At 44.4% G+C, this 24,461-nt stretch overlaps 1 protein-coding gene across 1 annotated transcript in view; it reads right to left on the bottom strand.

The window, feature by feature from the left end:
• LOC126484662 (peptidyl-alpha-hydroxyglycine alpha-amidating lyase 2-like) overlaps positions 1 to 24,461 on the bottom strand; it is a 179,069-nt gene that overhangs the window by 37,245 nt on the left and 117,363 nt on the right. Inside the window, exon 6 of the mRNA XM_050108254.1 lies at positions 457 to 645. Within this exon, the coding sequence (XP_049964211.1) occupies positions 457 to 645 (189 nt within the window). The remainder of the gene's footprint in view (positions 1 to 456; positions 646 to 24,461) is intronic.

Below are 24,461 nucleotides of genomic sequence, written 5' to 3'. Positions count from 1 at the left end.
AGAGATGCGTGGTTATGGAGCGACTGGAAGCACGTGAAAGGTTCACAACTAAAATAAGTGTTGGAATAATTCTGAGCTCCGCTCGTTTTTGGAGCCGTATACAGTACATTCTGTTAGTATTACTGCGTTGTCGTCATTGTGAATCGTGGAATAATTTATATGTCTGGAAATACGTGTTAGGGAACCAGTGTTGTGTTGCTTTCGAACTTAAGTGGAATTGAAGCATCATTTATTTTGTCTTTCTGCAACGGTTTATTACTCATAAACCATTCCTGCTCCAGAATTTAATGTTATCATCTTTTCTATGAAGATTTGTTATGATGCGTTTGGTAACAAATTAGATGAATGTAATATTGATTTTATAATATATGTCATTCTGTACTCGTTTTCTAAGTTTATTGGAGTAGCTGAAGCTTCGTGGCACACAGGCTACAGTGTAACAAGTAAAGCACTTGCCTGTCTCGGCGACTGCAAAGACGCGGCCCATGTCCGGCGCCTGGATGGTGGAGGGCGGCGTGGGCGGCGTGCGGCCCACCAGCCCGGCCCTGGGGCACACGACGCGCATGTTGTCGCGGTCCGCGATGCACAGCAGGTCTCGGTGGGGCAGCAGCGCCAATCCGTGCGGCACCTGAAGCGACAAGAACTCTGCGCGCCCCGCACAGAGGGCCCCACCCACGCGTCACACAGCGGGACACGGCCTCGGCAAGCGCTAGTCTAGGCAGCTACACAAAACCAGATACTCTGACGAGAGCTCGGCAACACTTTACACCAGGTGACAAAAGACATGGGATACCTCACAATACCGTGTCCGACATCCCTTTGCACGGCGTGCTGCAGTATCTGGACGTGGTATACGCTCCACAAGTCGTTGGAAGTCCCATGAAGAAATACTGAACCATGCTGCCCCTATAGCCGTCCATAATTGCGAAACTGTTGCCGGTGCAGGATTTTGTGCTCGAACTGGCCTCTCGCCTATGTCCCATAAATGCTCAGTGGGATTCATGTCGGGCAATCTTTATTGTCAAATCATTCGCTCGAACTGTCCAGAACGTTCTTCGATCCTGCCGCGAACAAATGTGGCCCGGTGACACGGTGCGCTGTCATCCATAAATTCCCCATCGTTGTCTGGGAACATGAAGTCCATGAATGGCTGAAAATGGTCTCCAAGCAGCCGAACATAACCACTTAATGATGGGTTCAGCTGGACCACAGAACCCAGTCCATTTCATATTGCCATCATGGAGCAACTATCGGTTTGCACAGTGCCTTCTTGACAACCTTAGTCCGTGACTTCGTGGGGTCTGCGCCACAGTCGAACCCTACAATCAGCGCTTACCAACTAAACTCGGGATTCATCTGACCAGCCCAAGGTTTTCCAGTCGTGCAGGTTTCAACTGATATATGGTCGCGAGCCCAGGTGAGGCGCTGCAGGCGATGCCATGCTGTTAACAAAGACACTCGTGTCGGTGGTCTGCTGCCTCAGTTCACTAACGCCATATTTCGTCCTACTGTCATAAGGGATACGTTCGTGGTACGTCCCACATTGATTTCTGCGATTACTTCACGCAACGTTGCTTGTCTGTCAGCACTGACAACACTAAGCAAACACCTCTGGTCTCGGTTGTTAAGTGGAGGCCGTCGGTCACTGCATTGTCCGCGGTGAGAAGTAATGCCTGAAATTTAGTATTCTCGGCACACTCTTGACACTGTAGATCTCGCAGTATTGACTTCGCTAACGATTTCCAAAATTGAATGTCCCATGCTTCTAGCTCCAACTACTATTCCGCGTTCAACTTCTACGAGGGTGAGTCAAATAAAGACCTTAAATATTTTTTAAATATTATTTATTGTGCAGAAGTAGTACAAAGCTGTATCACTTTTCAACATAATCTCCCCCACGCTCAATGCAAATCCTCCAGCGCTTACAAAGTGCATAAATTCCTTTAGAAAAAAATGATTTTGGTAGTCGGCGCAACCACTCATGCACCACGTGGCGTACCTCTTCATCAGAACGGAACTTCTTTCCTCCCATTGCCTCTTTGAGGGGTCCAAACATATGGAAATCACTTGGGGCAAGGTCTCGTGAGTATGGTGGATGAGGAAGACACTCAAAGTGCAGGTCTGTGATTGTTGCGACTGTTGTACGGGCAGTGTGGGGCCTTGCATTGTCATGTTGCAAAAGGACACTTGCTGACAGCAATCCACGTCGCTTTGATTTGATTGCTGGCCGCAGTAGATTTTTTAGGAGATCTGTGTATGATGCACTGGTGATAGTGGTCGCTCTAGGCATGTAATGCTCCAACATGACGCCTTGTTCGTCCCAAAAGAGAATCAGCATAACGTTCCGTGCTGATGGTTCTGTTCGAAACTTCTTTGGTTTTGGTGATGTCGAATGGCGCCATTGCTTGCTCGCTCTCTTAGTTTCCGGTTGGTGGAAGGGAACCCAGGTTTCGTCGCCTATAACGATTCGTGCAAGGAAGCCATCGCCTTCTCGTTCAAAGCACCGAAGAAGTTCTTCACAAGCATCAACACGTCGTTTCATTTCAGATGTCAGCTGCCGTGGCACCCATCTTGCAGACACTTTGTGAAACGGGAGCACATCATGCACAATGTGGTGTGCTGACCCATGACTAATCTGTAAACATGCTGCAATGTCATTCAGTGTCGCTCGGCGGTTTTCCTTCACTACGGCTTCAACTGCTGCAATGTTCTGTGGAGTCACAACTCGTTGTGCCTGACCTGGACGAGGAGTATCTTCCACTGAAGTCATAACATTTGCGAATTTCCTACTCCATTCGTAGACTTGCTGTTGTGGCAAACATGCATCACCGTGCTGAATCTTCATTCGTCGACGAATTTCAATAGGTTTCACACCTTCACTACGAAAAAACCGAATAACAGAACGCTGTTCTTCCCTGGTGTAAGTCGCGAGTGGGGCGGCCATCTTTATACTGATACTGCGACGGTATGTGTGCATCTGCACTATGCTGCCACCTACAGGCCATTCTGCACGCTGTTTGTAGCACGCTCACCAACTTACAGGACAACGGCGCGAAATTTCGATTTGTTATTACAAATTTAAGGTTTTCATTTGACTCACCCTCGTATTAACTCCCGTCGTGTGGCCAGAATCCAGACGGAAGCCTTTTCACATGAATCAACTGGGTGCAAATGGCAGCTCCCACAATGCGCTGCCCTGTTATGCGTTGTGTAAGCGATATCACCGCCACCTGTATATGTGCATACCGCTATCCCGGGACTTTTGTCACCTCAGTATACGTCACATTTTGCCAGCAACCCTCCCAAGAAGGCTACGTGCCGTCACGAACGTGAGGCCGGCCGCGCAAGACCGCAAACAAAGGATATCTCGAGAAGAAGTCAATGAATATGAAAACGGATGATAAATTCGGGACCTTCCGATGAGGAAAAAAACCCTGCTGAAACCATAATGGCACATCAATTTTATTTCGAAGTATCTAGCCATTTAACAGTGGATTAAAGCATGAAAGTGAACTGATTTCGGCTGCCATTATTTGCAGAAGATTTCACAATTTCTTGAGTTAAAACTTCCGGCCTGAGAGGCCGTGGTCGATGTATAAAACTTTCTCCAACTGCGGGAGACATTTTTCGAGGTAAAACGGCTACTGCCACTAAGGCTTGAGTCACAAGTCACGTGATGCCGACTGTGTGACTATCTCTGGATGGCGTCATAATCCTCGATTAAAAACAATCGATTGTCCTTGCGTTGGCGCAAAGTTGACATCCATATTTTATCAAATACATTTTCTGTTCATGATAACGCGGTGCTCTCGCTAAATCGCTCGTCTCACTGAGTTTTATTTCGTGGTTCCCATCTCGAAAAACATGTTCTTATACGGCAGTTTTTTGGGTACCAGTATGTCATAGACAGTTGCTCCTTTTGTGTTCTGCTATGCGGTTGTTAACAACTTTGGCAATGCACTGCCCTGTTTTTTGGGTACCAGTATGGCATAGACAATAGTTCCTTTTGTGTTCGTCTGTGCAGTTGTTGATACTTCTTTTTGTGGTTCCGATACACACTTGTCCGCAAATGCATGGAATTTTTATTTCATATACCCCAGGTATTTCTAGGTGGTGCCGTGCATGTTCTTCCGTTCTTAATCCTCTTGGTAGGTCTAAGGACCGTTTCGATTCCATACGTGGTCAAAAGTTTCCCGGTGCGCTCCGTAATTTTACTAATGGACTTACAAAAAGCCTTTTTTCGGATTGCGGCCGTTGTTGCTCCGTACTTCCGGCTTCTTCTCTTCTTTGATGGAGTGCGCGATTAATCTCAGGTACTGGCATATCCATTTTTATTGAAGGCCGCGATTTAATTCATCCTGCAAATGAACCTGCGCGCAGATTTTCTTGCCTCTGTCCATCAAGGTTTTAAGGAATTCTTTTTTGTCTGGGATTTAATTCAGCACTGCGAAACATCTTCGCTAGAAGCCGCGGTTTTCGAGCTACTCAAGAGAAACATAAAAGACGTCTTTTAACGCTCCCCACCCGCAAGCTCACACGCGACCGCTCAAGAGTTCCATTATGTTCTTTACTACACCACCCCCAACCTTACTTTTTTTTTTGTAGCACACGATGTTTCCTCCCAGTCCACTTTTCTTCGTCTTCGTTGATAGGGCTAGTATGAAGGTACGTTCAGCACTGTGTATTGTGTATTAAACCGGGGACCTAGTAACGGTGGAGAGGCTTCGTCCTGCCGTAACCCTCACTGGTTCACAACCCCATAACAGGCCACAGCAGTCCACCCACCCCACTGCCGCCCCACACCGAACCCGGGGCTATTGTACGGTTCGGTCCCAGTGGACTTTCCCCTCCCCCTCCCCCCACCGTCCCGGGAACATCTCATAGCAGACGAGTGTAACCCTAAATGTTTGTGTGGTAGAGTAATTATGGTGTACGTGGGGACAGTTTTTGAGCAGCAATCGCCGACGTAGACGTTCAGCACACCACTCGAAAATGATTTGAAGATGGCCGTTACGATTGTGCGATAAAAAGTGATTGTCACGAAATAAACAAAAGTCTATAACGATAATACAGCGTGTCGCACGAAAAGTAGGGCCGCAGTTTTATCGTTAATGAAATAAATGGTTGTAGTAACCTCACAAGTTGCGTTAACAAGTCTCCTTCAATTATCGATAGTGATTAGTTTCCCATTCTACTGGAATAGAACTACATCATACGTTATAATAGCAGTACCAGTACAGCATAAGTGTGACAGTAATCCATGTTGTAATATGATACAAACAAGGTTACATATCGTCTTAGCAGGCGATTGATGACAGTTATGTATGTTCGTACCTAGCGGGCTAGCTCAGTGGTTACAACACTGGACTCGCATTCGGAAGTGTTCAAACCCGCGTCCGGTCATTCTGCTTTAGCTTTCCCGCGATTTCCCTAAATCGCTTCTGGCAAATGCCGGAGTGGTTCCTCTGAAAGGGCACGGCCGATTTCCTTCCCCATCCTTCCCTAATCCGAGCTTGTTCTCCGTCTCTAATAACCTCGTTGTCGACGGGACGTTAAACACTAATCTCCTCCACCTCTTACGCCGCACCATTCTACCTCCACCTTCTGCTTCAGATCTCCTTTCGAATTGACGGTAGTTGTCTCTACCCTTCTACCGAGATCGGCCGACAGATTCTCTGTGAGGTTGAGGTCTGGCGACTGATGTGGTTTCTGGACAAACTTAGGACAGTCATGAAGAAGCAATTCTTTTACAAGGTTTGAAGTGTACCTCGTGTTATTATGTTGGAAAAGTCTTCAGAAGTTCTATAATCCTGAGCAAGTTTTCATTCAAAATGTGTAACATTCTTCGAATGAAGGTAATCTCTCGATGAAATATAGACCCATACGAAAACACTCCCCACGCACCATTTTACAATAGGTTGCATAAGTTAACCTGCAGCTGGTTATTTGGTTTCGCCTGACTAGAATGCTGCCATCTATTAACAATATGTTGAATTTTCTTTCATCACTTGATTCACGTGCGTCTTTTCCTTTGCCACTCTCTCATTGTTGTCTTCTTCTCTGATAATATTTCAGACATTTGACTCCCTAACTCGCATACCACATACATGCAGCAGCTAATCTCCTGTATGTATGTGCGGAACATCTGCAGCAAATAAGCCGAATGGTAATGCTTAATGGTATTATTTAATCGTACAGTAGACAACTTAAAATGTGCGAAGAGAACTAGCACTGGAGAACACCGACGGCTTCCAAGTGACGAGCCTGTGACATCACTCCTCCTGCGCACACATTGATTCATTGTTCAGACTCAGTGCCTCAATTCTTTACCGCAGATTGTTTGTGGCAGAGTTTTTTGCCATGCTACGCAGATGATGGTGCCCACCTTGGGTGGACTAAAAGAAAGTATCTGCTGTAGTTGTGCTCCTATGGGATGGCTTGTGAATGAAAGCAAATTCGAAACTAACCACCATGAATAAATAAAGGAGAAGGGCACTACATTTGTAGAGTACGGATAAGTCGAGAATTTGGGTCTGTCTGGAGGCATGATAGGGCAGTCCGTGCAGGTGCGGTAACCACTGTGTCCGGATGGATTAGTGGTGCCGCTGGAACGGTAGCTCAGCGTGTTCAGTCAGATGGCCGGCTGCACTCCAATAAAAAAATAAAAAAATCAAAATAAAAAAAAAACTGAGTGAAGTCTTCAGCGATGAGCTTGAACAGGCGTCATGTTGTGACATCCGCCCCGAACAAATCCCGAGAACAATAACGATTTAAAAAAAAGTAATCAGAGCATGTGGCTAGTGAGCAGGAGACCCGGTTCGAACCCCGGTCAGTACAAATTCTCAGCTTTCCCCATGGATGTGCACTGGTGTCCAAAATTAAAGCAACAAACCGAAGTTCTGCAAGGTTGCGTTTATTTTACCACAAAACAGTATAATCAGGTGACAGTAAGATAGAAACAATACATAGAACACCCAACCTAAACAACTGCAACGTGCACAACGGTAGACAGAAATGTTCTTCGTTCTTTCCGACGTAACGGGTATACACACACATTCTGACAACTGGTCAATGCGCTCAGTGTGGGATGTGACCACCTGTGGCAGCAATACAAGCCTGACGAACGACGGGGCATGCTGTGAATGATGTCATCAATCTCATGTCGAGGCAATAACGCCCATTCTCCCTCCCACAAGTCTTGGAGGGCGGTTGGTGGATGCTAACGTCATGCAACCCGTGTCCCTAGTGAATCCCAGACGTGCTCTGTGGGACTCAAATCGGGAGGGCGAGCAGGCCACGCCATGCTTGCAATATCATTCAAGAAAACATCAACCCAACGTGGTCTATGAGGTCGAGCATTATCGTGCAGCAATACGAAGTCTGGACCCACAGCACCTCGCAACAATCGCACATGAGGTCCCACGATCTCACCACGACGCCTGATAACTGTTAAACCTTGCCAATTTACCCGTACAATTTCAGAAATGGGTGACAGAGTGGCCAACATAATCCCTGCCCACACCATTAAGGATCATCCTGGATATCAGTCTCTTTCCACAATGGTTGGATCCCGAAATAGTGTTCCACGTTCCCTTCCGATGCGAATCCGTCTTGAATCACTGTCCAAATCAGGACATCTGTGAAAAGAACATTGGCCCACTGTTCGACCGTTCAGGTGGCATGTTGACAGTTCCACTCTAGACGTTCCCTTCTGTGAAGATGCGTCAGAGGTACACATGCAGCAAGTCTTCGACAATAAAGGCCACTCTGCCCAAGCCTTCTGTACACCGTTTACCTTGATACAACACACTCAGGGGATGTTGCGAGGCCAGATGCCAGTTGCCGTACAGTACTAAGGCGGTACCGTCGTGCCGTTACAGCCAATTAAGGTTCTCTCTTTTTGATGTCACACGTGGTCGGCCGTGTTTTCGGGATACATCTTCGGTATCTATAAACTACAGCCGCATCCGAAAAACAACAGAACGATTCTCCTTAAGCGATTGTGCCACATCAGTTTGCGACTGTCCTGCTTCCATTCTTCCCTTGGCCCTCCACCGCAGAGAGTCTGGCAGGCGTCTTCTCTGTGCTATACTGCACCGTCTGTCAGTGTGTACACAGCGATCGTGGATGTGGGACTACCCGGCAAACACTACTCCGTTTGACACGTGCCCTGGTGTCATCGTTGGCGTGGTTGTCCGTTGACCAGAATACCATCTTTCGTCCAGGGCAAGATGGTACGGACATCTGTTGACAGTTTGTACGAGGGTGAGTCAAATGAAAACCTTAAATCTGTAATAACAAATCGAAATTTCGCGCCGTTATCCTGTAAGCTGGTGAGAGTGCTACAAACAGCATGCAAGATGGCCTGTAGGTGGCAGCATAGTGTAGATGCACACATACCGTCGCAATATCAGTATAAAGATGGCCGCCCCACTCGCGACTTGCACCAGGGAAGAACAGCTTTCCGGTATTCGGTTTTTTCGTAGTGACGGTGTGAAACCTATTGAAATTCATTGACAATTGAAGGTTCAGTACGCTGGTGCACGTTTGTCACAGCAGCTAGTCTATGAATGGAGCAGGAAGTTTGCAAATGGTGTAACTACAGTGGAAGATGATCCTCATCCAGGTCAGGCACAACGAGTTGTGACTGCACAGAACATTGCAGCAGTTGAAGTCATAGCGAAGGAAAACCAACGAGTGACACTGAATGACATTGCAGCATGTTTACAGATTAGTCATGGGTCAGCAGACCACATTGTGCATGGTGTGCTCCAGTTTTACAAAGTGTCTGCAAGATGAGTGCCACGGCAGCTGAATCTTGAAATGAGAGAATGATGTGTTGATGCTTATGAAGAACTTCTTCAGCGAAACTTCCTGGCAGATTAAAACTGTGTGCCCGACCGAGACTCAAACTCGGGACCTTTGCCTTTCGCGGGCAAGTGCTCTAGCACCTGAGCTAGCGAAGCACGACTGACGCTCGTTACCCACAGCTTTCCTTCTGCCAGTATCTCGTCTCCTACCTTCCAAACTTTACAGAAGCTCTCCTGTGAACCATGCAGAACTAGCACTCCTGAAAGAAAGGATATTGCGGAGACATGGCTTAGCCACAGCCTGGGGGATGTTTCCAGAATGAGATTTTCACTCTGCAGCGGAGTGTGCGCTGATATGAAACACCCTGGCAGATCAAAACTGTGTGCCCGACCGAGACTCGAACTCGGGACCGACGTGGATTGCTGTAAGCAGGTGTCCTTTTGCAACATGACAATACAAGGCCCCATACTGCCCGTACAACAGTTGCAACAATCCCAGACCTGCATTCTGAGTGTCTTCCTCATCCACCATACTCACCAGACCTTGCTCCAAGTGATTTTCATATGTTTGGACCACTCAAAGACACATTGTGAGGAAAGAAGTCCAGTTCTGATGAAGAGGTACGCCATGCGGTGCATGAGTGGTTGCAGGGACTACCAAAATCATTTTTTTCTGAAGGTATTTATGCACTTTGTAAGCGCTGGAGGACTTGCATTGAGCGTGGGGGAGATTATGTTGAAAAGTGATACAGCTTTGTACCACTTCTGCACAATAAATAATATTTAAAAAAAATTTTAAGGTTTTCATTTGACTCACCCTCATATGATTACTCTGTAAGATGTCGTGGTCTCCTGACCTTCATTGCTTACATATTCCACCCTCACAATCATATTCCGCACATCAAGATGCTTCACTCAAACCCGAACTCGATAAGATAAAGTCAATGTTGTACGAATTCATGTAAATGATATGCAAATAACAAGTGCACACTGGGGTTGAAATACTCGAGCCTGGTGTACACACATACATTCCAGACACGGCAGTCACAGGAGGTTTTAGTTCGAGAGATGCAGACCACACACCAGGACGCCGGTCCCTTCAGAGGACGAGTCAATCTCGGCCGCCTGTGGCGCAGACTGCGTGTGCCCGAGTGAAAGGGGGAATGACCCCATGGTTGGCTTAAAAGCAAATTGCGCTACATTGTGTGGGAGCGTCCAAACTACACATTCTTTGCACATAGCATGCAGTTTCAGAGATTTTCACAGGGAAACAGCAAACGCCAAACACAGATACTACAGATTTCCGGATTGGTCGCCTTAAACGAAACGTCGTTCTCCCGTTTTAGAAGAGCAATGCTGATTGGTAGACGATATTTCTGGCGCCTTGAGCTGAAGGAGTAAAGGAAGAGACCAAAAGATATACCCCTTCACATCTGATGTGGAGAGGCGCTGTTCCACTGTCGCTCTTGGAGCAAGGAACAAGTCTCTCCTCAGTACTTCACTGGGAGAGCACCTCTGTCGAGAGCAAATTGAAGTGCGACTCTATATTGAGTCCTTGCGATTAAGCGTTGTTCACTGTGTTGGCCGACACACTTATTGTGTGGTGTGAACGGACAGAGTTATAGTTAAACGCCTGCGAGCGAATTTTTGAGTGGCATCATGGTGGACTGGTTATCTGACCGGTGTACCACGCCAATAGTTAGACTAGGGGCGAATAGGAGTCCTTGACTTCATCAAGGCGTAGGGAGAGTTTGATTGGCGAAGGTAAATCCAGATGGAACGAGAGTTATCTTATTTGTCAGCAGCGAGCAGCGCAGACAGCAGTCATCACAGCTTACAGTATTGTGCGCTACAGCTATTGTGAGCCCCATATTTCCTCCACAACAGTACACTTCACTGCATTTCACACATGACAGCCTCGACCGTACCTAGCAACATTCTAAAGGATAATTATTCAAGTTGAGTAGGCGCACCTCTCAGCCATTCTGCCAAGTCAATAACAATCTTAAACTTTGTATAGAAATTTCATTAGCGAATCCTATCCTTGAGAGTTAACTTCACATCCCGAAAAGAACCAGGATATAAGTTGTTCAATTCAAACTAAATGTGCCATTGTGATTTCTCAGAATTTTTGCAAAATAAATATTAATTTTCGTTAGTTTCATGTATTCACTTACACTAACTAGCACTACTCCAGTACCCACGTGTCCCACTAGTTATGTAAGAAATTTTGTGAATTTTTGTGTCATTTCCTTACAGCAGACGACTCCAGAAGATATTTATTGCTGAAAGTTTATCAGGCATTTCTCTTTAGAATGTTAGGAGCGTCTGTCTGACTTCTGTAGTAGTGTGGGGGCGGAAATTGCATCTTGCAGGAGCCACAGGGTAAAGGGTACATCTCAGATTAATCCATTGTGCAGAATAACAGAATAGCAGATCAACCCCACGCTCACAACTCGTATATCGTGAATTAGACACAGGACGGGGAAAAAGTGGTTTGTTGCTTTGATTTTGAACGCTAGTGTAAATCAGTGCCCACTTACAGCTAAGGTGTCGCGATTTATGAGTTTAGACATAGCGTCCAACAGGTTGGAACAGAAAGTTGCCAGTAGTGTTAAACCCCTCTTAAGTCTGACATAGCGCGGGCCCTGAGACGGACCCCTGTGGGTTTCACTTTTTGCACTTGCGGCCGCAGTGCGGATGCCGCTCGCTCGTGGCGCACCACACGCCCGCCACGCCAGATGAAGCCATCAGCCGCGCGCTGGCCAATTAGGCTGGCTCGGAGGCCACTAACTCAGCCGGCGGCCGGCGCGTGCACGGCCGTGTCGCTTCTCGCTTCTCGCGGCCGGCCGGCGCTCCCAAAGCGACCAAATGGAGCCCAGCTAGCCACGGAGTGCGGCGCGAGGACACGGCGAATAAAACAAGGCCGCGGCCAGGCTGTAGCCTCTCTCTCTCTGTCTCTCTCTCTCTCTCTCTCTCTCTCTCTCTCTCCCCATTCCGGCGGGAATTTATTCGCCCAGATTGTATCGGCCGGCTGAATTATCTGATGCCGGCGCGACATCGCGCCTCTCGTCCCCCCCCCCCCCCCCCAAATCCCATCGCAGACTTCTCTGCCTGACCCCCACCCCTCCCCCCTCCCTTTACGTCCCCCCACCCCCACCCCCACCCACCACAAACAAGGTTGCCCAGCACACATCTCACCAATCTGTCCTCCTTTGTCGGAGGACCGGCCTTCTCCTCCATTTCCTCCCCCCCCCCCCCCCCCCCCTGACACACTCCTGAATTCCTCGCTCCAGTCCGATGTTTGCCCCTGCGGCTGTTCTCTTCGGCAACGTCTTCATCAACGACGGCCAGCCAGAGTAGAGAGATTACTCCCGAGGATCTCTTTTACTTTTTACATCGGCCCGTTCCTCCTATCAACAATAAGAATCTTTATTTTATTCATGACTTAGCGACCAGCCCCGACTTCGCATCGGTAGCACTAACGGAGGACTCGTCTGGTGTACCGATGATTTCGACTATGGGCCACTGGTTAGAGTAACGAATAAAATTTAGCGAATGCGTTAGCTAACAGAATATCATCACTTTCGTATAATTTAAACGGCTTAAGCAGCGCACACTAGAAAATTTCTCAGGAAGTACGAATGTTACCTGTTATATATTTAAATACGTTTGGCGTGACATCTCGTGGCAGTAATGGGTTCACATAACATAATTAATATTTTGGAAGTATCTTTTGTGAGTCACAGATATATGTCTGTGTCTGATTGAATATGTCTTTTACTTTGCAGCATAGCATGTATCGGAGACTGGCTGAGTGGATCATGTCCCAAGGCCACAAATAAAACAGAATAACAAAAACACACCTTATCTAGATGTGAGTCCATAACAGCACTCCTCTTGCAAAGTTTAGTACGCACTGATTTATTTTTCTGACGCACTGCCCCAATTATTTGTTGCGGACCCTTTATGGCAGACCTTTCCGCCCTGCCACAACAAGAATCATGTCTGCCTCTCGGATTGATTCAAGGAAAGCAGAACACTCGATGCTGCATTGATGAAACAATTTCTTTACATAAATAAAGCAATAATTCCAATTCCGCAGAAAGCAGTTGTTGACAGGACTGAAAATTACCGCACTATCAGTTTAATGAGTCACGGCTGCAAAATCCTAACACTTCGGGGAAGATCAGTTTGGATTCCGTAGAAATGTTGGAGCACGCGAGGCAATACTGACCCTACGACGTATCTTAGATGATACATTAGCGAAAGGCAAACCTACGTTTCTAGCTTTTGTAGACTTGGAGAGAGCTTATGACAATGTTGACTCGAATACTCTCTTTCAAATTCTGAGGGTGGCAGGGGTCAAATATAGGGAACGAAAGGCTATTTACAATTTGTACAAAAACCAGATGGCAGTTATAAGAGTCTAGGGGCATGAACGGGAAGCAGTGGTTGGAAAGGGAGTCCGACAGGGCTATAGCCTACCCCCGATGTTATTCAATCTGTATATTGAGGAAGCAGTAAAGGAAACAAAAGAAAGACATGAAGTAGGAATTAAAAACCATGGTGAAGAAATAAAAACTTTGAAGTTCACCGATGACATTGCAATTCTCTCAGAGACAGCAGAGGACTTGGAAGAGCAGTCGAACGGAATAGACAGTGTCTTGAAGCAAGGAAATTAGATGAACATCAACAAAAGCAAAACGAGGATAATGGAACGTAGTCTAATTAAGTCGGGTAATGCTGAGGCAATTAGATTAGGAAATAAGACACTTAAAGTAATAGACGAGTTTTGCTAGTTGTGGAGCAAAATAACCGATGATGGTAGGCGAGGATATAAAATGTAGACTGACACTGGCAAGGAAAGCTTTTCTGAAGAAGAGAACTTTATTAACATCGAGTATAGATTTAAGTGTCAGGAAGACGTCTCTGAAAGTATTTGTATGGAGTATAGCCGTGTATGGAAGTGAAACATGGACGATAAATAGTTCAGAAGAGAAGGGAATAGAAGCCTTCGAAATGTGCTGCTACAGAAGAATGCTGAAGATTACATGGGTACATCACGTAACTAATGTGGAGATACTGAATAGAATTGAGGAGAAGAGGAATTTTGGCACAACTTTACTAGAAGAAGAGATCGGTTGTTAGTACATGTTCTCAGGCATCAAGGGATCACCAGTTTAGTATTGGAGGGCAGCGTGGAGAACGAAAATCGTAGAGGGAGGCCAAGGGATGAATACACTAAGCAGATTCAGAACGATGTAGGTTGAGGTAGTTACTTGGAGATGAAGAAGCTTGCACAGGATAGAGTAGCATGGACAACTGCATCAAACCAGTCTCTGGACTGAAGACAACAACAGCAACAACAACAACAACAAAATGTACAGATGACAGACAGAAAGAAGAAAAGAAGAAGAAGAAGAAGACAGAAGATATTTGGAGAACACTGTTTTCGTAAATATTACTGTAATCAGCCACACTTAGTAAATGAATGATTAAATTAACTGTAATCAGTTTCAGGTCTGAGCCCATCGTCAGATGACAGCGAGGATTTCACGTACATATTTCACATTTTGGTCCCTTAAAAGATCAGTGGACGTTGACACTATTTTTTAAAAGTTAAATATGTAGTCCCCATCACCGTCTAGGTTAAGGACAAGATTTTTTGCAATACTATATATCATAGCTTATGTAGTCCTATACTGTATCATCTTGTTCTTCCGTACAAGCAATCAAGTGCAACGTCAGAGGTAAACAGATGTGATCACAATCTTGTCTTTAGTCTAGTCATGTTCAACACGTCACATACAGTGATACAGACCTGTATGCTGTGATGCATAAAGCAAAACCTTTCCCCAAGTAAGTAAAACGTGAAGAAGCTGTATTTAATGTAAGGCATTTCTACATAAGAAAATCATGATATACTGTTGTACTATAGAACAAAAATATGAAATTTGTACGTGAAATCCACTATACCAACTGACAATAGGCTCAAACTCGAGATATTCATTCAAAAAATGTGGCAGGCTGCGGTCTTCCGTCAGAAATAAGAATCTTTATCTGAGCAGGAACTCTGTATTTCTGAAATTGTTACATACCTTTTAATTGCTCTGTGAAAGACATCTATATGTTTCTGAAACAGATCATCATCTTCAGCTGATGGTGTGGTACAAGAATAGTAAGTGAAGTTCGCAATTTAATGTACAGTTAATGGCAACAAGAATTTCCTTTCATACATTGTTAAGGAATTCAGCAATTGTCATTAATATTGGTTACGCATTTTTTAAAATTATTTTCAATTTCATTTGAGTAAGTACACACCAAACTTACACAAGTAGGTACATGAGTAGGTAGATAGCTGTTGAGTGACAAAGCGTCTTTGAATCAGCGTAAGATTTTAATATAAAGATCGCTAAAGTAATTAATTTGCGTAGCTCGTAAAGGGATGAATCATTAATATTCAGTCACGTAAGCGTATGACCTCACTATCTCACGTGCGCGTTGTGTATGGTTTAGTATTGCCGCTCACTTCTTGTGTCCTGTCGGTACTATACAAGGTCGTTCACGTTAGTGAACCGACACGGCACTCCACTTATCATCTTTTATGAAGGATAGCAGTCACGGAGATATTGCTAGTTTGCTGAATATACCCAAACGTACGATTGGGAATAGTACAAGACGGTTTGAGAAGCATCACATGAAATCTGTCCCTGCCAAAGGGAAAAGGACAGCCAAGGAAGCTAAATGAAAGAGAAGAGTGATAAACCACAAAACGAATAACAGTAATCCTCGATTAAATTTTCAAACAATTGGAATCTAGCTGCTGCAAGAATGTGATATATGAGTTAGGGAATCAAATATCTGGAAAATTAGTTGACAGGAAGGCAACAATGAGAGAGTGCCAAGGGGAAAAACGTGCGTCAATCAAGTGACGAGAGCAAATTCAATGCCTTTTTAACACGTGGCAGCACTCTGGTGAGGCGAAACCCAAATAATGAGCTACAGGATTAACTTATGCAACTTATTGTAAAATACTGCGTGGTAAGTGTTTTGATATGGGACTATTTCATGTGGAGTGGCAGGGATTACCTGCATTCGAAACAAGTTGCACAGGAGAGGTGTCTCACCATTCTGGAGCAAAATTTGCACAGGCTTTTGAGGACTTTTCCAAGATAATGACACGAAGTACACATCAAAACTTTTTAAAGAAGTGCTTCTTTATGACTGTTAGAAGGTTGGCCAGGCTCCACCTCAGTCGCCAGACCTTAACCCCATAGAGAATCTATCGATCTCGATAGAAAGGTAAACTACCATCGACTCGAAAGGAGATCTGATGGTGTGGTTTGACTGGAGCAAAAATGTACAACTAAAGTTTGAGCAATTTATTTTGTCCAATAAATTTAATTTCTCATACACAATTGAAGCGACACATAAAACTTTAAAAGCCTTCATCATTGCGTAATTAAAAGAATTTCTCAGTCTAAAGGAATATAAAATAAGGCAATATTTAGATATTTTAGAGCTGAAATACCAAAATGAAAATGTTGAAGCGTCTCCATATTAGTCCCTTCATAACATTAAAATAAAATTTGTCATTTCACATGTCCTTTAGTACCTTATACTTCGGGTGTATTCACTAAACATGACGGGAGAAATAATCTGCAGCTGAGCATGCTCCAATCAGACACAACTGCATACATTTGATGAATTCATATTTAGTCTACGTCTATTTTATATCCATGTATTTATTTATTAGGCATCTGTGTATTTTATACCTTCCCCACCATTAATTACAATGTATTTATATTGTTCCGCTACCTTCTTTCCCATTCTTACCATCTCAGAACTACAGAGTGAGTGAATGGGTGTGTATTCTGAGTTTTCATAATGTCTGGTGGTGGATAAACTTCTTGCCTGCTACTGTGACAGTTTAGCCAAATTTTGCAAAAGCTTAGAGAGTGGCAAATACACTATGCGGTCATCTGCCTGAAAATGACTTACAAGTTCGTAGCGCCCTCCATCGGTAATGCTGGAATTATATATAGTGTTAGCCCACTCTTAACCTTGATGACAGCTTCCACTCTCGCAGACATACGTTTAATCAGGTACTGGAGGGTTTCTTGGGGAATGGCAGCCCATTCTGCACGGAGTGCTGCACTGAGGAGAAGTATCGGTGTCAGTCGGTGAGGTCTGGCACGAAGCCGGCGTTCCAAAACATCCCATAGGTGTTCTACAGGATTCAGGTCAGGACCCTGTGCAGATCAGTCCAGTACAGGGATGTTATTGCCGTGTAACCACGCCACCAAAGGCCGTGCATTATGAACAGGTACTCGATCGCGTTGAAAGATGCAATCGCCATCCCCGAATTGCTCTTCAGCAGTGGGAAGCAAGAAGGTGCTTAAAACATCAATGTATTCCATAATTTCCGTCCGTTGCTGCGTGTGCCTTTGTTCGCTCAGTTTCACGTGTTCATCGCTGTTTGGAATCTGTTTCATCTTGCAATTACTCCGCAATGATTTACTTGTATGAGTAGTTCCTCTCAAGGATTAACCAACTTTTCGGAATTCTTATATTTTTTTCTTTGTCTCACATTGTGTGGCGAGGGAGATGTGTTTGGAAAACGAAAGATACATCAGCTCGTCGTTTTGTCGCTCTTATTTTATACTTTTATGGGTTATATTACACTGCCTTCATGCGTGTACTACGTTTCACGGGCATTCCCCATCTGATCTGGATTTCCGATCTTTATTCTCGTTCAGTTCCACGGCTTGAGTTCTCCGCATTTTGCATTAGGCAGGTGGAGCAATCCTTTTGCCGACCATATGTGGTCTACGTTGTAGTTCTTCTACTTCCTTTTCCATCTACTGTGTAGTAATAGTATGAATTTGAAGTGTATCAATCCTTACCATTAAGTGATTCCTGTTATGTGAGACTCTAATGATTTACAAGCCATCAGGCAAGATATCTGTTTATTTGCTGCACCCACGTGTTTTTTTTTTTTAAAGCAGGCACCAGCAACCGTTGAGTTTTATATAAATGTGTTGTGCTACTCTGATTTGATTACTTAAAATAAATGTTAAATCTAGTTTAAATTAAGTTTCATTATTAATGTTTTATCCCACATATTCCACTCTCTGTTCCATAGAATACATTCTACATGGTTTGTCCCTTGTGTAATTCATGAAAGCCTATATATTTAATTGCGTGTTGAGTAAAACGTTATAAAGTTGAAGTACATTCCCTATGAACAGATCGACTGCCGGACTGAGAACAGAAGGCACACTCCCGTTTGATGAAAGAGCTATAGCGTTCGTGCGGTAAATTAAAATCATTTGTGGTCGCGGAATTTTAAGCTATACAGTTCACGGTTTCTTCAGATACCTTTCATAATCTACATAGACACATTTCAATATTTTTCTTTGTTTTAATATATAACAATGAGGAAGTTGACAATTAAGTTGTTATCCAACACTCATCGCTAGCTGGCTCGGAAACACCAACAACATTAATGTCTCTCCTTAGGTTGAACAATATTTTAACAATAGAAAGAACAGATAGTGTAAACTGAGTAATTCAGTGGTCAAATAACAAGCAGTACTTCCTGGCTTAGTTAAAATAACGCTCAATACAACTCCTGTTTCAAGTGAGCAATTCATTAATCCATTACAAATAGCATTAACCTAGAACAGTTATGATCCAAAAACAGTTACGTTGTTCACCACTATTGAAGACACTATAACCTTAATTGCACTTAGAAAAACAGTCCAGATCTCACAAATCACATTTATTGTTGACCGCTTTCAGTCCAAAGGCGGACAGTCTTGAGATAGTACTCCACAGTCGATGAGTGGAGACGGTTCAACGGAGTAGAAATTGCAGAAGCCTCCAGATGCCATCAAACACTTCAGTTGTTAAATGTGATTTGTGCGACCTAGACTGTTTTTGTAAATACAGTCGTGAAAATCTATTTCTGTTTTTCCCAAAATGTTTTCGAAAAAATACTTAAGTCTTAAACTGTGAAATATTATTAATAAAATATTGTCTTAATGTGTTACTTAAGAAATTATGAGCCATAGTTTACATCTATTAAGACGATTTATTTTTGAATATATACGTGAAAATAAAACACATACTACCAGAAATGATGAAATGACTGAATATTAATGGCAGAGCAACCTCTGTCTCAGTTTCTACAACAGATTGTTTCTCTCTCTCTCGCTCTCTTCCTCTCTCTCTCTCTCTCTCACACACACACACGCACACACACACTCAGAGTCGTGGAGTACAAACGTCACGGGGATTCTTCCATCCAGGATTCGGAATTGTTATACTCCTATGTCTGGATCCCACGTGACTAAACCTATGGCGGCACATTTTGCATCTGCGTGTTAACGTAATTAATCAGGTTGTGTCTTGCGAAGAAGAAGTAATGCAAACGAACTTGCTAAATTATTTGCAAAATGTATGTGTATGAAGACAAATCCACAAAACGGGAACGATACAATGATTGCTCTACTTTGTAAGAAATTAGACAAACAAGACAAAAATATACGTGTTGTAAAATCTTCTCGTTTTTGTGCTGCGTCCGTTCGCAATATGAGCACGTGATTTACTTTGCTTCAGTCTTCTGGCGAAGTGATAACGTCTCTTTCTTTTATACACACCAGTGCTACAAAAAGTTTTAGAGAATTTGAGTACTGCACCCAATAAATCAGCAGTGCAAACCTCCGCTGCTAGGCGTCTCTTGTATCTTTCAACTTCCAGTCTGCCATGTGACGTCATTGTGTTCGACGGTGTTAACATTGCTGCTGATTTCTCCACACCGTGTTCTGTTTACTGTGTCTACGAATTTCGAAATGGCTGATTTGAAGGAACAAAGAATCTGCATTGAGTTCTATGGAATCCTGCAAAACTGCAGCTGAAACCCACCGCATTCAAAGCAGGTTCTTGGTCGACAAGCTTTGAGCAAAGCAAGAACTTCTGAATGGTTGAAGCAATTTAAAGATGGTTGGGAGTGTGTGCAGGATAGCATACATTCGGGCTCTTGACATGATCACAAAAATGAGTGATGCGATCCACAACAAAAGAGGGCATACGTTTTATGATGTTTGTAAAATTATTATAATTTCATACAAATTTCAACTGATGAGTTAAACATATATTGCAGCGAATTTTGTTTCCCATCTTTTGAATGTTGACCAACAAACCCATGATGTTCAGGTGTGCACTGAACTGCAAATCACAGTTCGAAATGATCCATATTTCCCACCCAGAGTCATAACTGCCAATAATCCGTGGATGTACGTTTACAGCTGTGAAACAAAACCACAATTTTCGTCATGGAAGACACCATTGTCTCCGCGGCCCAAATAGCGTGACAGGTTCACAACAACATCAAGTCAGTGCTAATGACTTTGATATATTAGTGGGACCGTCCATATGGAATCTCCTCCACACATCTTGCAGTTATAGGCGAGTTCTACTTCGATGCCTTGGGGAGGGTGAGGGAAGACATTAGAAGCAAACGGCCTGAGAGACTGCAGAACAAAGGTTGGTTGTTGCATCTTGTCAATGCACCTGCATTGTTGTTGTTGTGGTCTTCAGCCCTGAGACTGGTTTGATGCAGCTCTCCATGCTACTCTGTGCTGTGCAAGCTTCTATGCAAACACCTCACAAATCGTGAAGCAGTTCCTGGCACTGAAGAACGTGACAACCGTCACACACACACACACACACCCTGCTCGCCTCGTCTAGCCCTTTATGATTTCTTCCTTTCCCGATAATGAAACTGAATTCGAAAGGGCGGAATTTTGACACCACAGAAGAGATTCAAGCGGATTTGCAATTCATTTTGAACAGGATTCACTCAGCCGACTTCCAACAGGCGCCAACAGTCTCGCGTGTGGATAGTAGCTGCCTGCCTCATCACGGACAGTCTCCAGTGTGCCTCAAGCACTTTTTCTGGAGTGGAAAAAGATATCGCTCTCCTTCCACATTCACGTGCAGCAATGTACATTAGGTACCCAAAGTCATAGAATACCTCTTAATGCCGTGTAGGACTTACTTTTGCTCGGCGTAGAGTAGCAACTCAACGTGTCATGGACTCAAGAAGTGTTGGTAATTCGCTGCAGGAATACATCTACATCTACATCTACATTGATACTCCGCAAGCCACCCAACGGTGTGTGGCGGAGGGCACTTTACGTGCCACTGTCATTACCTCCCTTTCCTGTTCCAGTCGCGTATGGTTCGCGGGAAGAACGACTGTCTGAAAGCCTCCGTGCGCGCTCTAATCTCTCTAATTTTACATTCGTGATCTCCTCGGGAGGTATAAGTAGGGGGAAGCAATATATTCGATACCTCATCCAGAAACGCACCCTCTCGAAACCTGGACAGCAAGCTACACCGCGATGCAGAGCGCCTCTCTTGCAGAGTCTGCCACTTGAGTTTATTAAACATCTCCGTAACGCTATCTCGGTTACCAAATAACCCGGTGACGAAACGCGCCGCTCTTCTTTGGATCTTTTCTATCTCCTCCGTCAACCCGACCTGGTACGGATCCCACACTGATGAGCAATACTCAAGTATAGGTCGAACGAGTGTTTTGTAAGCCACCTCCTTTGTTGATGGACTACATTTTCTAAGCACTCTCCCAATGAATCTCAACCTGGTACCCGCCTTACCAACAATTAATTTTATATGATCATTCCACTTCAAATCGTTCCGTACGCATACTCCCAGATATTTTACAGAAGTAACTGCTACCAGTGTTTGTTCCGCTATCATATAATCATACAATAAAGGATCCTTCTTTCTATGTATTCGCAATACATTACATTTGTCTATGTTAAGGGTCAGTTGCCACTCCCTGCACCAAGTGCCTATCCGCTGCAGATCTTCCTGTATTTCGCTACAATTTTCTAATGCAGCAACTTCTCTGTATACTACAGCATCATCCCCGAAAAGCCGCATGGAACTTCCGACACTATCTACTAGGTCATTTATATATATTGTGAAAAGCAATGGTCCCATAACACTCCCCTGTGGCACGCCAGAGGTTACTTTAACGTCTGTAGACGTCTCTCCATTGATAACAACATGCTGTGTTCTGCCTCTATAGCCGCTCATAACTGCGAAAGTGTTGCAGGTGCAGGAGTTTGTGCGCGGACTGACCTCTGATTATTCCCCATAAAGGTTCGGTGGGATCCATGTCGGGCGGTCTGTATGGCCAAACAATTCGCTCGAATTGTCCAAAACGTTCTCCATATCAGTTGCGAACAACTGTGCCCCGATGACAGGCCGCATTGTCATCCATCAAAATTCCATTGATGTTTCGGAACATGAAGTCCGCGAATGGCTGCAAATGATCTCCAAGTAGCCGAACCTAACCATTTCTAGTCAATGATCGGTTCAGTTGGACAAGAGAACCCAGTCTGTCCCATGCAAATAGAGCCCACAACGTTGTCAAGCTACCACCAGCGTGCACAGTGACTTGTCGACAAGTGAGGTGCATGTCTTCGTGGCCTCAGTGCCACACTCGAAACCTACCATGAGCTCTTACCCACTGAACTCGGGACTCAGGCTACGATTTTCCAGTCGTGTAGGGACCAACCGACATAGTGACGAGCCCAGGAGAGGTGCTGCAGGCCGTATTGTGCTGTTAGCAAAGGCACTCGCGTCGTTGTCTACTGTCACAGCCCATTAACACCACATTTCGCCATAGTGTCCTAAGGAATACGCTCGTCGTACGTTCCACACCGATTTCTGCGGTTATTTCACGCAGTGTTGCTTGTCTGTTGCCGGCCGCTGTGGCCGAGCGGTTCTAGGCGCTCCAGTCCGGCACCGCGCTGCTGCTACGGTCGCAGGTTCGAATCCTGCCTCGGGCATGGATGTGTGTGATGTCCTTAGGTTTAAGTAGTTCCAAGTCTAGGGCACTGATGACCTCAGATGTTGAGTCCCATAGTGCTCAGAGCCAATTGAACCTTTTTTTTTTTTTTTTGTCTGTTAGCAATGACAACTCTGTGCAAACGCCGCTGCCCTCGGTCGTTAAGTGAATGCCGTCGACCACTGCTGAGAGGTAATGCCTGAAATATGTTATTGTTGGCACACTCTTGACATTATGTTGTTTGTTGTTGTGGTCTTCAGTCCTGAGACTGGTTTGATGCAGCTCTCCATGCTACCCTATCCTGTGCAAGCTTCTTCATCTCCCAGTACTTACTGCAACCCACATCCTTTCGAATCTGCTTAGTGTATTCATCTCTTGGTTTCCCTCTACGATTTTTACCCTCCACGCTGCCCTCCAATGCTAAATTTGTGATCCCTTGATGCCTCAGAACATGTCCTACCAACCGGTCCCTTCTTTTTGTCAAGTTGTGCCACATACTCCTCTTCTCCCCAATTCTATTCAATAGTTCATCATTAGTTACGTGATCTACCCATCTAATCTTCAGCATTCTTCTGTAGCACCACATTTCGAAAACTTCTATTCTCTTCTTGTCCAAACTATTTATCGTCCATGTTTCACTTCCATACATGGCTACACTCCACACAAATCCTTTCAGAAACGACTTCCTGACACTTAAATCAATACTCGATGTTAACAAATTTCTCTTCTTCAGAAACGCTTTCCTTGCCATTGCCAGTCTGCATTTTATATCTTCTCTGCTTCGACCATCATCAGTTATTTTGCTCCCCAAATAGCAAAACTCATTTACTACTTCAAGCGTCTCATTTCCTAATCTAATTCCCTCAGCATCACCCGACTTAATTTGACTACATTCCATTATCCTCGTTTTGCTTTTGTTGATGTTCATCTTATATCCTCCTTTCAAGACACTGTCCATTCCGTTCAACTGCTCTTCCAAGTCCTTTGCTGTTTCTGTTAGAATTACAATGTCATTGGCGAATCTCAAAGTTTTTATTTCTTCTCCATGAATTTTAATACCTACTCCAAATTTTTCTTTTGTTTCTTTTACAGCTTGCTCAATATGCAGATTGAATAACATCGGGGAGAGGCTACAACCCTGTCTTACTTCCTTCCCATCCACTGCTTCCCTTTCATGTCCCTCGACTCTTATAACTGCCATCTGGTTTCTGTACAAATTGTAAATAGTCTTTCGCTCCCTGTATTTTACCCCTGCCACCTTTAGAATTTGAAAGAGAGTATTCCAGTCAACATTGTCAAAAGCTTTCTCTAAGTCTACAAATGCTAGATACGTAGGTTTGCCTTTCCTTAATCTTTCTTCTAAGAGAAGTCGTAAGGTCAGTATTGCCTCACGTGTTCCAATATTTCTACGGAATCCAAACTGATCTTCCCCGAAGTCGGCTTCCACCAGTTTTTCCATTCGTCTGTAAGGAATTCGCGTTAGTATTTAGCAGGTGTGAGTTATTAAACTGATAGTTCGGTAATTTTCACATCTGTCAACACCTGCTTTCTTGGGGATTGGAATTATATTATTCTTCTTGAAGTCTGAGGGTATTTCACCTGTGTCATACATCTTGCTCACCAGATGGTAGAGTTTTGTCAGGACTGGCTCTCCCAAGGCCATCAGTAGTTCATTATACATTTCAGAATACTGACTTCCCCAACAATTTCCGAGATGGAATGCCCCACGCGTCTAGCTCCAACAACAATTCCGCGTTCAGAGT

Source organism: Schistocerca serialis, chromosome 6 (assembly GCF_023864345.2).
Source record: "Schistocerca serialis cubense isolate TAMUIC-IGC-003099 chromosome 6, iqSchSeri2.2, whole genome shotgun sequence".
NCBI lineage: Eukaryota > Metazoa > Arthropoda > Insecta > Orthoptera > Acrididae > Schistocerca > Schistocerca serialis.
This window is presented reverse-complemented; position numbering and strand designations above follow the sequence as displayed.